Source organism: Callorhinus ursinus, unplaced genomic scaffold (assembly GCF_003265705.2).
Source record: "Callorhinus ursinus isolate GAN/ISIS: 27379988/994484 unplaced genomic scaffold, GSC_fseal_2.0 scaffold12, whole genome shotgun sequence".
NCBI classification, from domain to species: Eukaryota; Metazoa; Chordata; class Mammalia; order Carnivora; family Otariidae; genus Callorhinus; species Callorhinus ursinus.
In genome coordinates, this window is record NW_027397074.1 from 75,575,177 (window position 1) to 75,592,091 (window position 16,915).

At 41.6% G+C, this 16,915-nt stretch overlaps 1 protein-coding gene across 10 annotated transcripts in view; it reads right to left on the reverse strand.

The window, feature by feature from the left end:
• DGKI (diacylglycerol kinase iota) overlaps nucleotides 1-16,915 on the reverse strand; it is a 453,062-nt gene that overhangs the window by 298,742 nt on the left and 137,405 nt on the right. For all 10 annotated transcript variants that reach the window (XM_073899243.1, XM_073899251.1, XM_025854834.2 and 7 more), the window contains one exon: nucleotides 5,091-5,199. In XM_073899243.1, the coding sequence (XP_073755344.1) occupies nucleotides 5,091-5,199 (109 nt within the window). The remainder of the gene's footprint in view (nucleotides 1-5,090; nucleotides 5,200-16,915) is intronic.

A 16,915-nucleotide genomic window follows, 5' to 3' on the forward strand; every position in this document is an offset into this window, starting at 1 on the left:
TGGTTAGCTCCTCCTGACCTCTCAGCCAACAGATGCTTTGATCAACCTGACTTAACAGTTTTTGAAATAGGGATGGGATTGGGGAAAATGTTGAGGTGAGAGTCCCTATCGGGGACAATACCCAAACCCGAAGGTATAAGAGCTAAGGCCTGAAGGCACAGGTTTGTTAGGACCTGCCACCTGAAATAAGACTGAAATGAGAACATGCACACGCACGGACCCATACACACCTGCCTCCTCCTGGATCTTCATTCAAGGTTTCTAAAGATAAGATGACCTAGTTTCATAACCCAGTTTAACCCAATCCTGCGTGAAGACTCTGTTTCCCTAATCTTGTCCCTGAACAAAGTGGTGAGGTGGTGTATAACTGTGTTATGTTTCTACCTGCCTAAGAGAAAGCACTTCTTTTCTTAGCAACTAGAGGAAAGAAAATATGGTCTGGATTTAGAATCTGGCTCTGTTTGTGTTGAACCTATTTTCCACAGCCCTCAGGATTGGAGGAAATTTTCCAAGGAGGGAGGGGAAAAAATGAACTGAAATTAAAATCGACATTAAAACCAACACGCCCTTTAAGAAAGATCTGGATGGCTTTTCCACCATTACTTTGAAAGTTGTTTGAGGCAGTGTAAGGGGCAAAAACAAATTATGCAACAGTGGAGAGAGAGTAAGACCCGCCTCCTTTCTCCCTGCTATCATACTAAAAAGCAGAAAGAAATCTCGAAGTACAAATTAAGTCTCCACCGTAGAATCAGGCATGTGACATTTAAGAGAAGACACACATTATCTATACAACAGACATACTTCTGAATGATCTAACTCACTCTAAACTGGAAACTTGGATTCCAGCCCAGGGGATGAGACTATTTTTTTTTTTCCTTTTTGAGTATTACTCCCTTTCTGGCAATTTAGCTCGTTTTCCCCCAAACTGGCTTGGCCAATGCGCATGACATGGTGTCCATGGGAGTAAGTCCTGTAGGTTGCCACCGTGAAGGTGAAGAGGGGGTGAGTTGGGAGGAATGAGATGAGACCACTGTTGTGCTTTAAGACTTAACACAAAGCATCATACCAGGAAAGAGATTTTAAAAGAGTTACCTGGGATTCAAATAGCATAAACGCATTTATTTTTCAAAAAGCAGCTTTGGACTCTTTGTCTACCAATCCTTTCAGGAACTGGAGATTATCTAAGGCTGATCAACTCCCAGTAAAATGTCCCCTTCTCACTGACTGAACAGAAAAGCTGCAATCAATTTGTCCCCTAACATCTGCAGCCAGATAGCAGGTAGGGCTACGATGCTGTGCTCTCCACTGTGAAGAAGAAAAGCCAAGCAGAAAACACTGTCCCTTCCTTCAAGGAGCCTGAAATTGAACTGAGGACCTAGAATAAGAAAGCAACTAAAACCCACTAATTTGGTTCTAAGGTTTATAAGACAGTGCACCGTGGGTAGAGGTACTGTGAGGAAACAAAGCAAAAACTGAGTAAGATAAACAGAATTAGTTCAGTTGAAAAGATGAGCATGACCTGTCACAGAGCAAGAGAGAAAATCTCTATAGGAAAGAGCAATTTCCACGTGTGTCTACTATTGTCAATAGAAGGCTCAGGTGCCATAGTGAAGACTGATTTGGCTACTCTCCACACATCAACATTCAGGGTTCTATCCCTGACATGCATGGAGGGGCAGGCTTATGCTCAGGCTGCTGGAGTGCATGTTCATGAAGAGTCACCAAGAAAATGAGCTCATGTGAGACAGAGAATCTGGTAAGTCATAATAACTATTTGAGTAAATCACAGCACTGACTTTGAGAACCAGCTAAAAATAAAAGAGGGATAATATATATCACTAAGTAAGAAAATGAGAATATAAATACTTTAAGGAAATTAAGTCTGTGTACCCAACACATCAAACCAATTCCTACAATAGTATACACCTGGCCAAAGTACACAGGTGCTTACAGTCTAGGCTCACCAAATCAGCACCCTTTGGTGTCTCAGGCACCCCCACCAGTAGGCTGCTCCTCAAAGCCCTTTGCACAAAGATATTTAGGAAACAGCTGTGCCCCTTTCTGAAGACTTTGGCATGAAGTCAAAACAGGACCCCTTTGGGATTCTACAATAAGTATAAATGTAGGGACTAAGGTTTCATTCCAGCTTTTAATTCACCCTGAATTGTCTTGCAACTTGAGATGCACCATGAACAGCTTCGGTATCTGCTTTTTCACGGGTGAAATGCAGAGAGGGGAGGTGACATAAGTCAGGGGGTCAAAGTCCTATAGACCTTTGAGATGATCCTCATTCCCCTAAGCCCTCCCCCTCATGTGGGAGACACATACAAGGCTCCAAACCAAATCAGAGATCAGTAAATAGTAAGAGTGAATAAGTGAAGATTGATCATTTCAGTGCCTTTAGTCCAGAAGAGTGGGCTGATGGAGGCGGAGAGGTGGTCATGCTGTTTTTCCACAGGGGGCCAGGCAGGGGGTGGGATGAGGGAACAGCAGAGACAGATCCAGCCAGTGGCCTGGGCTTACACTTTTCATCAGAACAAAGAAAATCCTGGTTCAGCAACTTGAACAGACCAGCAAACCTTAGGTGACATAAATGAAACTGGTGAAAGCACATTTGTTAGGAAAAGCCAAAAATTGTGAAGCAAGGGCAAGTCTTAGCAAAAAAAAAAAGCTTTAAAATGTTTTAGGCCATCTGCTTCTTCCTCTCTTCTGAGAAAAAATGTTTTACATGATCATAATAAGGAACTGTAGTTGTTGGTCACTGTTTGGCTTCGGTTCACTAACAGCAGTATCAGCCCACAGTTAATTTTTTTTTTCATTGTCACATCTTTAGAGCTCCTTGCACGTCAGATCTTCAAATATGCCCTCAGATGGAGTGTCTTCAGAGAAGGCTTTCAGCATTCCCTCCATTGTTAAATATCCCCAAAGTGTTTCCTGCCATGCCATAATTTCACTGGGGCACCATGACAGGGCGCCCACCATCAAAGGAGAGGGAGGAAGAAAGAACTTAGTTCTTACTTGCTCTTCCCTTGCTATGTAGTGCAGCCTCCCACCACTAGCCCAAAATACCATTCTGATGAAATATTAGAGTGCATACATCTCTACGGGAATCAGAAAATAATACCTTCTTGCCAAGCTTCGGCCCAAGCAGGACACTTCTTTTTAAAAGCCTTTTCTGATAACTATTTCCACCGTCAAATAGGGATGGAGCATCCTTCCTGGTGCTCCATGACTCTGGGCCCCTCTTTTCCAGGTGCCACCACCCTATATGCTTGTTGTTGACTTCTTGTCTGCCACCTGCTTCCCAAGCTTCTTGAAGGCAGAAACCCCATCTTCCTCCCCTCAGAATCCCAAGGAACCAACGCAGGCTCTAGCACAAAGCAGGGACTCAAATGTGTGATGAATTAATGAATTCACCCATTATTTTCTTTCTGACTAAATAAATCTGCAGGCTGCACCGTTTACAAAGAACTTTCACACTTACTGCCATGTTTGATCCTAATAACACCCAGGAAGTCTCCCTTAGAGAGGGGCCACAATTGTCCCTGTCTACCGATGAGGACACTCAGACTGAAAGAAATCAAGTGACTTGACTAATGTCACACATGGGGCAAAAGGATTTAATGACTTTTTCTATGTCAACAATTTAAACTATCCTTCATTAGAATCCTGCCTCTCAGATAGGGTCCTACTACTTTAGGTTAGAGGATTGTTTTGGCATCATGAACATTAAATCCACTGGTTTGGGTCCCTGACTCATAACGTTCTCATAACTGGACCAGGAATGTTGCTCTTTGATCTTATTTATCTGCTTGTTTATACATTTAATTCTTTTTGATTATATAAACACGGGTATGAATATATTCTATATTCCATTACGATTTAACAGTTTACCGAGTAACTGGCCTGGAATAAAGGGAAACTCCAGGAAACGAGCGTTCTTCCTGAGCACCAATGCAGCATGTGCAGGTGCCACCAGAGCATTCTCAAGACTCTTATCAAGGAAGAAGCTGCATCTCAGTTAAGTCCAATCTTCTGCCAGGTACTTCATAAAGGTAGGCAGCATACATTGGCATGTGTCCAGAATGTAAAATAAGAATGTCAATTAAGTGCGTGCTTGGGAGAGAGGAAGAATTATTTTAATATAAAAGGACATTAAATCATGACATATGGGCTAAAAAAAATTTTAATTAAAAAAAAAAAAGCAACTCTTTTCCCACCCTGCCATGCTCTTTCGTATGGGAGAACATGAATTATCCTCACTGTTCAATTCAACCACAAACGCTAAACAAGAATCACCATCAAGACCAGACTGGCAGAATTTTAGGGCAGCCCTACTCTACCTTCAAGCTGCTCCCTACATTCATCCCTTCAGGAAGAGACAAAGCCTTTCAGTCCATAGTGATAGATGTCTTTGATCAAGAACTTGACTCACTGAAGAACCTCAATAAATGTATTCTGGTTGATTTAAGAACTTCAGAATGCAATCTTCAGCTCACGTTAATAGTTTCTGTGGATGTCTTTTGGTTAAAATTGGCAACTATACCCAAGCCACTGATACCAGACCCATCTCCCTTTGTGTTGGGGGCAGAAGCGTATCAGACAGGAGGGCATGAAGTACCTAAAATGTAAAATGAAATCATCTTCTGTCAGGGAAAAACAAACAAACAAACAAAAAAACCCAAAAACCAAAAAGCAAGCTCCTAAAAGGAAAAGAAGGCAGTCTGAGCTGAGGAAATTAAGCTTAGATGACACGAAGTTGCTAAGGGTAAGCTCTATTCATCGTCAAGTCGGCAAGAACAATAGAGCATGTGCACAGAGATACTTTTTATCTCACAGCTGCAAACCCAGGCAGTAGCACCTCAAACGATTCATGGAGTTTTTATTCTAGTCTGAAATGCATCCGATCTCATATACAGGAGCTATGTTGCTGGAGGTTTGAGAATGGAACTATGGCTTAGGTATCTGAAGATGGGTCGGTGAGCAATATTGGAAATGATTAAGTCTTGCTTTGTAGCCATAGGGATCCTGAGAATGAGAGAGACACACATACAATTGAATTACGTTGAAATGAAAAAGCCAACACCTACACTCCAGTCCAGAGTCGCTCTGGGCTCCTTCGCTGGACCATTTGCCACAGGAAGGCTGAGGGGATGTGCAGGAGCCAGGTGCTGCAGGCCTGCCCGGGAGATTGCTTTCCTGCAGCCAGAAGAAAAAAACAAACAAACAAACAAACAAACAAAAAAAAAAACACACAAAGAAAAACCAACATCAGAAGGTCATACACAGCGAAAAATTTCCCTGGGGTAAAAACAATGCCTGAGTTAGTCTTCCACATGCAAAAACCTTTGCAAATGTATTGGAATCTATGTCTCTGAAGTGCATGACCAAGATAGAGGGTGGCAAGTCTCAAAGATGGGGAGATTGAGGGGACCACTTTGGGGGGCAGCATTGCTTCAGAAATAGAAATTAAAAATGTAAGCCCCTATTCAGGGTAGAGGGCAGAATGCAGGTCTCTCTGTTTACAAAAAAAAAAAAAAAAAAAAAAGACCGAGGGCCTGGTGGTGATAATACTTGGACAATTTTAAAGCTGTCAGAGGCTAAAGGCAAGAAAAGCAGGCTCCTGGGGTCTTCTATTGAAATTCCTCCATTTCCCAACAAAGTGTTCTCCAATCGGGTCACAGCGCCAAGTTCAGTCTTGCTCCTCTCAAGAACATCCTTAAAGTTCCAAATGGGAAAAGACTGATTGGTAGCTGCCAAGAAACGGTACATGCTGAAAGAACACTATCTTACCAAGACCCATGGAAAGATAAAACCAAAACACGTGGCTTAGATTAGGTTTGTAACGTGGAACACAACAGAATGCAGGTCAGAAAGGAGGGAATGAATCAGGAGAGGTTGAGAAAGTCAGTCCTGACCTTGGTCTGCAAAGATAAGAAATGAGAGGAGCTGCTTTAAGCAAGCAAATATGACAAGGGCAGGGGGAAGGGAAGGGAAGGGAGATGACAGCCTGGTGGACTGAATGAGAACAGCAAGGTGGAGGAAGAAAGCAGGGAGATCTTGTGATACCATCATTAATAATGTTAAGTTCAATTTCTGCAAAGCTCCATGAAAAATGCCAGACAAGAGTCTCAAGTTTCAATATAAGTGCTGATTAATGAATTAACTAAGTGGCTCCCTGGAAAGGAGAGGGGTTTTCCCTCCACAGGACTGTCCACGTGTGCTTTGAGAATCACCTGAACTAGAATCAGGTGGGTCTTGGGACTCTGCAGCTGAGCCCTGAGTAGATCTCAGACTGCGGCCCAGGAATCTGCATTGACACATGCTTCCTTCTGTAAGCTAACTTTCAAACCGCTCTATGGGAGTGTGGAAGGACTTTAAAGAGGATATGAAATGGAGAATCTCCCATATGCACCCTCAGGAAAGTGAAATTTAAGAACTTAGAGACTGATTTCAGGTTAATGCCTAATTTCCAGAAGACTAGAAAGCTATCCCTCAACCAATGAACATCCACCAAGATCGTCTCCCCATCCTCAAGCCACTGAACTTGCTGCTTGGACTCAGGCTAGACTCCCTGCTCTTTGCACTCCTGGCCATAAAAACAGCCCACCCCAAATTGTTAATGGACTTGCCTGGGGCTTGCTACAGTTTTTGTGTCCTGAATTGCAACTCCTGTGCTATTCTCGAATAAACTCAATTTCTGGTAATTCGAGCTTGCCTTGGTTTCCCTCTTTCTTTAGGTTGACAAGAGCAAGTACATTTGGGCAAGTGGGGGAGTACTAACTTACCCAGGTTCATCAAGGGGGGGGAAGCCCTGAAGGAAAGCATCAGCAACTTCATTATGTACTTTACCCCCATTAGCTCTCAGCATCCTATCTCAGAGGATGTGAACACTGCAGTAAGAATCTGCCGTCTCGGACACTGGACCTGCAGACACACAGGGTTCCCAGGGAGGCCCAGATCCTCAGACTCCTTCACCCATCTCACTATACAGAGGAACAAGGCTGCAGACAGGTAGATGGGGGAAAGGAAGGCAGTGATGGCCAGATGTACAGTGAATCCCATCAGGACTGAGCCCCTGAAGGGAAAGGAACTTGCCCAGGAAAGGGGGAGGAGAGCAGAATATAAAAGCTCCATTGGAATCTAAAGGCAGATAATCTCTCTGTTCTGTTCACTGATTTCTGCAAACTCCACCCAGAAATGGGATTTGTAATTGACCAAGATCAACAGTAACCCCAAAACCCAAAGAAAGGCTGGGTAGAATCCAGAAAAGAATCCAAGATCATGCAGCCACTGATTAATGGTCAAGTATGTCTAAGAGCTCAGCAAGTGCCCACCCCTTTTTTCCCCCTCTCTTATATTCCCACACAGGAAGTCTCAGAAATAACATCAAGGTCTTTAGTAGTTGGAAGTGATCCCATCGACTTGCCAGGAGCCTACTTTCAGAAGCTCCCACTGGGTCACACACAATGTACTTGCTTTATGTAATCCCCCAAAGAGTCATTACAAGTGTGTAGACCTTTAATGAAGACATTCCGATGACACAATCTTCTCTTTCCTCACTTCCATCAAGGCAAATAATTAACATCAATTTTGGCCCCTTCACTGACACCAACCCTTTTGGGTTCCCAGAGCCAATTACAAAGTTGGCAGACAGGTGGGGGGTGGGGAGTGGGAAGTGGGGGTTTCCTCCAATATCAAGCAATTCTCAGACACCAGCAGGGTGTCCCAGAATTCAACTTAATTCTGACACTATCTAACCAGAGCTAGCATTGGATTCCATAGGCTTAGCGTTCAGTCCTACAGGACCACTCCCCACCCCCACTTCAGATGCCAGTCACAAGTCCCAGGCTGTTACCTGGGCTTCTGGCCAACCAGCTACAGATCGGAGGTTCCAATGACCTCCTCCTTAGGTTTGATTCATTTGTTAAAGTGGCTCACAGAACTGACAGAAACACTTAACGTTTATCCGTTTATTAAAGGAGATGATAAAGGATATGAATCAAGAGTCAGACAAAAGGGATACAGAGGGTGAGTTATGGGGAAGGGGTGTGGGGCTTCCATCCCCTCTCCAGGGGCCTCATCTCCCAGCACCTCCACCTGCTCACCAACCTGAAAGCTCTCTGAATTCCATCCTCTGGGTTTTTATTGAGGCTTCATTATATAGGCACGACTGATTAAATCATTGGCCATTGGCAACTGATTGAACCTTCAGCCTCTCTCTCCTCCCTGGAGGGAACGAGGGCCAGGATGGAAAGTTCCAACCCTCCCATCACAAGATCGGTCCTCGTGGCAAAAGGCCCCCACCCTTGGGTGGGGTGCAAAGCCACCTTCATTAACATAATGAAAAACACCTCTTTCGCTCTTATCACAGGTTTCAGGAGTTGTGAGCAGAGGTCTGTGGATGAAGACCAAATACATCCAGATTACCAAATATAAATTGCTTATAAATCACAATATCATAGCCCTTCACCCCAAAGTATATTCTGTTCCACTGCACAATAAGCCAAGAACACTGGAAGATTCTTATATGGTGCTCCTTCATGGCCCATGCATTTTTCTCCACCTGAGTTCAAGAACTTGTGTAACGTTTTTCTTTAGGACTTTTCTCTGGCTTTGAAGGAGGGTGTATGTGGTTCTGAGTCACGGCTTCCATCACAAGAAAATCAGATCTCTGCAGCATCAGAATCTACAGGTCCCACCTTTGATTCCTTAAAACACAACATAAGGGTCAGTGTTCTAACAAAAGATAACAAACAGTGCCTGATCACAAGGCCTTGGAAGGGCTGAAGAATTCCTAAATCTTGGGTTACTGAGGAAAATACAAGTCCCTCATCTTTTCCATGAATAGCCACAGAGAGTTGTGGCCAGAATAAAAAAGAAGGGAGGGAATAGAATTCTGCTGGCCCAGTGAACATCACAGGGCAAATGAGCTGAACTCTCCAGAAGCTGGAGACTCTGACCACCAAAACCTGTGTCCCTAATTAAAACCACCGGGAGGGACACGCTGCCGAAATAACCAGATTAGAGCATGAGGGCTGTGTGTGTCTCCAGAAGAGCAACGTGGCAATAAGAGAACAGAGCTACCAACCTTTGACCCTGACTAAGCCCTGCAAGAAAAGTACAGTCAAATGGCACTCTTTCCCAGCCAGTTGAAGAGAAACGATTAAGTAAGGGCTTTTGCTGCTTATTTATTCCTCGTTGTCGGTACAAATTTAAGGGTGGTTTTCTGTAACATAAAGAGGGGACAATTGTATACGTACGACACACATAAACACTTACTAGAAGGAAAATAAGTAAGAACCATCAAAGCGGTACCGGTTTATAACTGTAAAGGGGCCTCACAAGAGGTTATTACATAAGAAGGAGAACTGGAGAAAGGTCTGCAGGAACTACAGCGAGGTAGGAGGCGACTTCCGATTACAGCTTTTTCCATCTTTATAAACAGCCGTGTGAGAACATCCTTTTCTCCAAAAGCTCATGTATATATACACCTTTTGTTCCAAAATAAGAAAGCAATTTCATTATTTCTCAGACCTCAAATAAAATTAGTGTAAGTTAGTTTTCTATGTGGTTCATCTTGGTTGTAGGAGATGACACCTCAGAGTGGTAGAATTTGGGGTGTGTTGAGGAGGCAGGGGTTTTATGTTACAAGATGCTCCGGTAAAAAAATCAATGGAGTTTCAACTTCTCATTTTTTTTCCTCCTGCCCAGAATCCTCCCAAACCTACAGTCAGTGAAACAGTGAGATCCTTCCTATTAATTTTACAACAGCACTTTGTTGGGGTGGCTATAATGGCAAAAGAATCTTTGAAAAGGACAACTGCAATATTAACTGTGAAACAGACACGAAAAGAAAATATTCTACAATGCAGTTCCAGCCGCACCGAGTCACGGTTAATGTCAATTACCTGCCATGAAAGACCTCAAACATATTTAAAGTATAAAAGCCATCATACATTTTAAATAGCAATCTATTATTTCCTTCACTTCATTCAATAAGACTACAAACTCCTAAAGGACAGGGCTCAATTCATCTACTAATCTTATTACATTCTAGCCCCGGGGTAGACACAGCAAATATACTATAAATGCTTTCTGAGTTAATGAATGAACTTGACCAAAAAGCTAAGCAAAACAGCTTGCTGATTAGATCAAGGGTTGAGAAATCTGATTAGGAAGATTTGAATTATATCCCAGCCTGTGCATTTCGGTGATACACTTTGCGGAGAGGGCCAGAAATCCTTCAAAGCAGCCCTTTAAAGAAAAAGGCAAAAGAGGTAGAATTCAGGGTTAAGAAGCCTAAGAGACATAAAAACGGCTTTGTGATCAGCGTAAAATAAAATCCTATTGCAATAACATTTGTAAAGGGCATAGGATAGTGTTAATATTTTTATAATGTATTTATTGAAAGAAATGTGTGGCATATACTCTTCACAAAGAGAATTTTTTAAAATCTATGGGAAAACACGCAAGTGGTTATTTAGCCAGGATACCCTCTAATTATCCATTTTGCAATTTTCTCTCAATTTGCTCTGGTTCCACCCCGGTTCCAAGTTTATAAGGCAATCCATCCCCATTTTGCCAACTCCCTTTCTGGGTGATTCTATGAATAGAATAGAATGAGGACCCCGCCTGCTGAGCAGAGAAGCACCAGAGAATCAAGAGTTTCCCTTAGCCAGGATGTCTCCTAAAAGAAGCAACTGACACATTAGAGATTGGTGAACGCATCTCCTTGTTTTAGAAAAAGAAGCAGCTGTCTAGAAAGATACTCCATACCTTGGTTTAATTCTCCAAGTGCCTCAAAAGGGATCTTAATCACTGTGTATGTGTTGGTGTGCTTTCCCCCATATGCTATTTTGGTACTTTGTTTATATTCAAAGCAGCCCACAATGCTCCTTGGTTGATCTAGATGAGCTGCCTGCACTGTTAAGGATAGTCCACATGCTTAAAAAAAAAAAAAAAATTGTCGGGAACTCCACATAAACTCCAAATATCCCACTGGAGATTTATTTAGGGCAACAAACCTTGTGTAATTATTTGAGCCTAAATCCTAATCCATATTACATATGAACACAAAGTAGTTTTTGACCATTTGAATGTATACTGAAATTTTTGAGAACGTAATTATTATTGAAACAAAGGTTGTTTTTATTTTCCTACGGGTTGTAAGTCATTCAAAAAATTGCTTCTGGTGTTGAATCTTCAATACGGTATGCCTGTATTACTCATGTTTTCAGCTGTTAGTTTCACAGTGATTCTCCGAGAGCTGTGCTCAACCTTGGTCTGTGGTGGAGCTTGACATCAGTCTATTTAAAAGTTTTCCAGGTATTTCTAATGAGTATCCTGGGTTGAGAACCACTGTTCTACATAGATGTGCAAGCATGTGACTACTTCATTACATCTGCAAATGTGACTAAGCCCTGGCATTTACACATTGAAATATATTCATTCATTCAATGATGTATTTACTGAATGTCTATTTTATACCAAGCACTGTTCTAGACGTGTAAGATGCATGAATGAATAAAACAGATATAAATTGCTGCCTTTGGGAAGCTTATATTCTAGCAGGAAATACATTTTGCCAGGTACAGAATCATTTTACAGATCTTACATATCCCTCACAATGAGGGAGGTACTTTTATTATACCCTATTTTATCATTTTAAAAAAATGATACTAGAAAACAGTTGTATGTCCAAAATCACGCAGAGAGGAAGAGGTACAAGTGGGATTTGAATCCAGGCATCTAAATCCAGATTGTACTCACCTAACCATGACACAAACCCACACTTTTATGAAATTTTGACAGCACACATGTACGTAGCAAAAAGACATACAATACTGCTTGACTCTTACTATGCCAATTTCCAACTGCCTCAATTATAAATGTCCCATCTCCACAACAAGAACCTAAGCTTCTCCTAGGAAGAGGCCAGTCTGGGAGGCATTCAAGTGTACAGATTAAGAACCCACTTGACCTTGCCAATCACTAGCTATATAGTCAAGGTGCTTGAACTCTCTTAGTCTTGGTGTCCTTATATGTAAAATAAGAACAACATTACCCAACTCCGAGACAATTTTAAAAGAAGTGTGCAGGGGGCACCTGGGTGGCTCAGATGGTTAAGTGTCTGCCATGATCTCCAGGTCCTGGGATCATGATCGCCGGGTCCTAGGATGGAGCCCCACATCGGGTTCCCATCTCGGCGGGGGGTCTGCTTCTCCCTCTACATCTCCCCCTGCTTGTGCACTCTCTCTCTCAAATGAATAAATAAAATCTTTACAATAAAAAAAAAGAAGTGTACAGCATGCTTGGCACATAGTAAGCAGAAACAAATATTCACTACCATTATTATTCTCCTACATATATGCAGCCCCACAGCATCTAGCCAAAGCTAGGTATGTGGTAAATCTCTGAATACATATATGCCTTTTATTTGATTCCTGTCAAATATTTCAAGTTCCCCGGACACTTCCGTTCATTCAATAAACATTTAACAAGCTTCCATTATGTGTCAGATAGTTCAAAGGGGTTATTCAAACAGAAGGTTCTTCTTCAACTCATGGTAAATAATTCCATGATTGCCAAAGGAATCATTTGTCCCCCACAACCTGCCTACCTGCCCAATGAAAATTAAAAAGCACCATGCTCTCCCCTCTGACAAATTTACCAACGTGTTTTTTTAAATGTCATCCAAATGCCATTAAAATTATTTAATTATATTCATGTAAATGAGATCAATACCAAAAAAGGCATTTTTTTGTTGTTACTGAACCTGTAAAGCACCCGGGCTGCTAAATGCCCCTGAGAACTTGTGAACTCATCTGTTAAACAGGATTTATTTCCCAAGCCTAATTCATCATAACTATATTCCTACAGCAAGGCCAGCATTGGCTTGTTGTGAGATGTGGCAATAAAACTCACTTTAAAACAAGGAGAGAGATTTCCCAACTGGGATTCATCAAGAGTTAATGACATTCTTCTTAAGGTATCAGTTGAGGGGAAAAAAGTAAACCTTAGGAATGGAGAAAAAGAATCATACTGTTATGGGTTGAACTGTGACCTTATTTGGAAATAGGATCTTGACAGAGGTAATCAAGTTAAAATGAGGCCACCAGGGCAGGTCCTAATCCAATATGGCTGATGTCTTTATAAAAAGGGGAAATTTGGACACAGACACACACACAGGGAGAACACTGTATGAACAGGAAGGCAGAGAGTAGGGTGATGTGTCTCCAAGCCAAGGAAGGCCAAAGGTTGCCAGCAAACCACCAGCTGCTAGGGGAGAGGCCCCAAAGAGATTCTTCCTCACAGACCCCAGAAGAAACCAACCCTGCCAAGCCCTTGATCGCAGACTTCTAGTCTCCAAAACTGGGAGACAATACATTTCTATTGTTTGAGCCACTGAACGTGTGGTACTTCATTACAGCAACCCTGGCAAATACACATACTTCAAAAACAGACCCCAAGTTTGGATATAGTATGATAGGGTTTGGCTAACTTCAGAATGTTGACTTCTCTTCTCCAATTGCCCCATGGAACTTTGGGTACCTTCCTGTCATAATGCTACCTTGCAGAAACTAATCATATTTAAACAGAAACACATTACTATGAAAAACCACTGTTAAAAACAACATTCTCATACAAATAGATAGTGAGCATCTGACAAAGTTTTATTTAACTCATTAAGGAGGTAGCCAACAGCAAAGACAAATGCAAAATCAAAGCGTGTATAAGAAATTGAGGTTTTTGATAGTCAGAAAAGAAATAGCTAAAAAGATTGTAAATAAAACAAATGAGCAAAGAGGAAACAAAGAGAGAGAGAGGCAAACCAAGAAACAGACTCTTTAGCATAGAGAACAAATTGATGGTTACCAGACGGTAGGTGGGTCGGGGGAAAGGTGAAACAGGTGATGGGGGATTAAGGAGGGCACTTGTAATGCGCACCGGGTGATGTATGGAAGTGTTGAATCACTATATTGTACACCTGAAACTAATATTACTGTATTATTAATATTGCTGTATGTGTGAATTTAAATAAAAACTTTTAAAAATACAAAATAAAATAAAATAATTGCTAAATCAGATGTAAAATTAGTTATCTTTCTACAGGTTGATAAGAACTTAATTCATGTGGCACTAACTTTTCTTGTGGTCTACAAAATCACAACTTATCAGTTTTTCATAGGTTAACCTCTTGTGTCTTATGGGAATATAAACTGTTCAGCACCTCCATCAGTTTGGGATTATTAATCAAATATACAGAGACAATGAAATTATAGTGCCCAGAAGTATCAGGTAAGAGTCACGCAGTAATAAGGTCCTACTTCTACTGGAGCAGGCTAATTAGAATATGTTCTAGTAAGATAAATTAAATAAATAATAAACTTAAATAATTTTAAAAAGTCAAATAACCATTTTTCCACTGTCAAAATTTGGAATAATTTTCTTTTCACTACTCATGGTTCAAATTATTATATAGAATTCCTGTGTAGTTCTACACGTGTCTGGAATATTCTAGAAAATCTCCTAAAATAAATTATCTCACTCCCCAAATAATAATAATAACAATTTATTCTCTATCTTCTTCAATTTCCATAATTTTAGCTATTTTCTCTTAGCTTGGAAACTGATTCTGAGATGGAAGTGTTCAGGAAGTTTACTGGAGAGTTTGTGGGGAGAGTTTGTGAGGGAAGCAGAACTGGCAGTGAGAAGCTGAACTGTGATGCACTTGCCACAAAGTCCGCAGCTGATCGAACGTGAGGTTCTGGAGCTGGAACAGCCCTTCAGAGCTGTTCTAATTTCAGGCAGAGACGAGACCTTGCAACTCCACACCCACCAATCTTTGGGTATGGGCCTCCCCTTGGAGAGCATAACCACAGGCTAGAGATTCTCTTACACAGGTGCCATGTCTGAGAAGGGGCGCTGCTGTAGACCATCGGCAGCCAAGGCTCCCGGAAGCTGGAAAGAGGAGCAGTTTGGTCTTGGGAAGGCATGTGGGCAGCAAAATAAGCACCACTACACACTTCTAATACTCATGACAAACTTAGGAAATGGGTAATTTTATCATGCCCGTTTTGCTAATGGAAAAACTGACATTAAGCAGTTGGAATAACTTATATAAGCCATACAGCTAAATAAGTAATAAGGCCAAGACTGGAGCCCAGATGTCTGGCTCCAAAGGCTCCATCGCTCAGCATACCCTCTGGAAGGGAGAGAGAGAAGAGAAGAATCCAGAGATAGTGCAAGATCTGGGTGTGCAATGGACTGAAAGTGGCCATTGACAATGCCCTGGTGTCACGGTGGGTGAAGGATATTTTAAAAATAGCATCTAACGTTCAAATGGAAGTTGTTGAATGCTGTGATGGAAATGCTTTCTCTGTCTCCTCCATATTTTCCACCTGCATCCAAATCTTCAGGGAAGTCTACTCCTTGTCTGAGAAGCAGCGGAGTTTTATGAATGTGGAAATTGAAGCAGCTGAATTTTACATCTAGGTCAATGAATACAGAATAGATGTTGCCTACTGGAATAGAAAGATAATCCAAAATTGAACAAATTTAGAAAAAGCATGAGCCTGAGAACAGAAATAACCTTAAGAACATAAGCCCTCCGGGAATTCACAGAAATTTTAGGGGAAGGGATTTGGATTTCCATAGGGCTCTTCCCAGTAAAACTATCAACAGGAAAGATTTAACGTTGGAGCCTCCCTCTCCATTTCCATGCTAACACTCCACTCCCTACCCCCTTCCATTTCCATCATCCTGCACCTACAATGCCTCAAACACAATCTTGCTCAACTTGTGGTATCACTGAATAGATCACCCAACACAATTTTGTCACCTGAAGGGAGTTTAGGATATGTCTCTCATAAGAGTATCTGCATTCTCAAAGGAGACTCATAAAAATGCAAAAATTTGCATGACCCAAAGGAATGGAGTCAAATGACATTCAAAGTAGTTACAATAATTTTCCTAAGGCACAATCCAGAAAATTGTAAATACAAATGAGGTATGGGGTGGGAGGTTGGGGTTAGAAGCAGAGACCTGCTTACCTACTTTGAGGTCAGCCCTAGGCAAAATGGATAGGTTTGCAGAGAGACCCAAGAGCATATCTATATGTTGAGAAGACACTGCCAATTTGTATCAGTAAGGGAAGGGTCCTGGCAAAAAAACTGAAGATTTTCCTCAGATTGTTCTAATAAAGAGACTGTAATAAAGCTACTAGTTAAAGGTAGGATTAGGGAACAAACCACTACCTAATCTCAAGACCTACAATAAAGCTAAAGAAACCAAGAGCATGTGGTATTGGAGAAAAGGGGTATCAAGGCACCATGAAACCAGAGAACAGGTCTATGGTTGTCTTGGTGCAGTAAGCCAGAATTAGTATAAAACTAATCCAAGTCTTAGCTTTCTCTTTAGCAGACCAAAGAAGTCCAGGCACATCAATCTGTTCTCATATTTCTTATTTTTCAAACCTTTTAGTCGCATCTGCAACTCTACTAAATTCTGAGATAAACTTGGCTCTCAGCTGTATCTCTGAGTGCTAGGTGGACAGCAAAGTGACTTATTTGAGGTCAAATAGCTAGTTGGTGGCAAAGCCAGAAACAGAAATCAGGTCTGTTCATCCAGCCCAGTTTGTCTATATTATCAATGTATGACCTCTGTCCCTCCCATCCAGTTTGGCCTGCAGGTATACATTTTCATTTCTCTGTCTCCCTAGCAACTAACTCATCATTCCCCAAACCTTCATGTTTCATATGTGTTTTGCAGGCCTACTTGCAAAAGAAAGAGAAGGAAAGAAAGAAAGGAAGGAAGGAGGAAAGAAAGAAAGAGAGAGAGAGAGAGCGAGAGAGAGAGAGAGAGAGAGAAAGAAAGAAAGAAAGAAAGAAAGAAAGAAAGAAAGAAAGAAAGA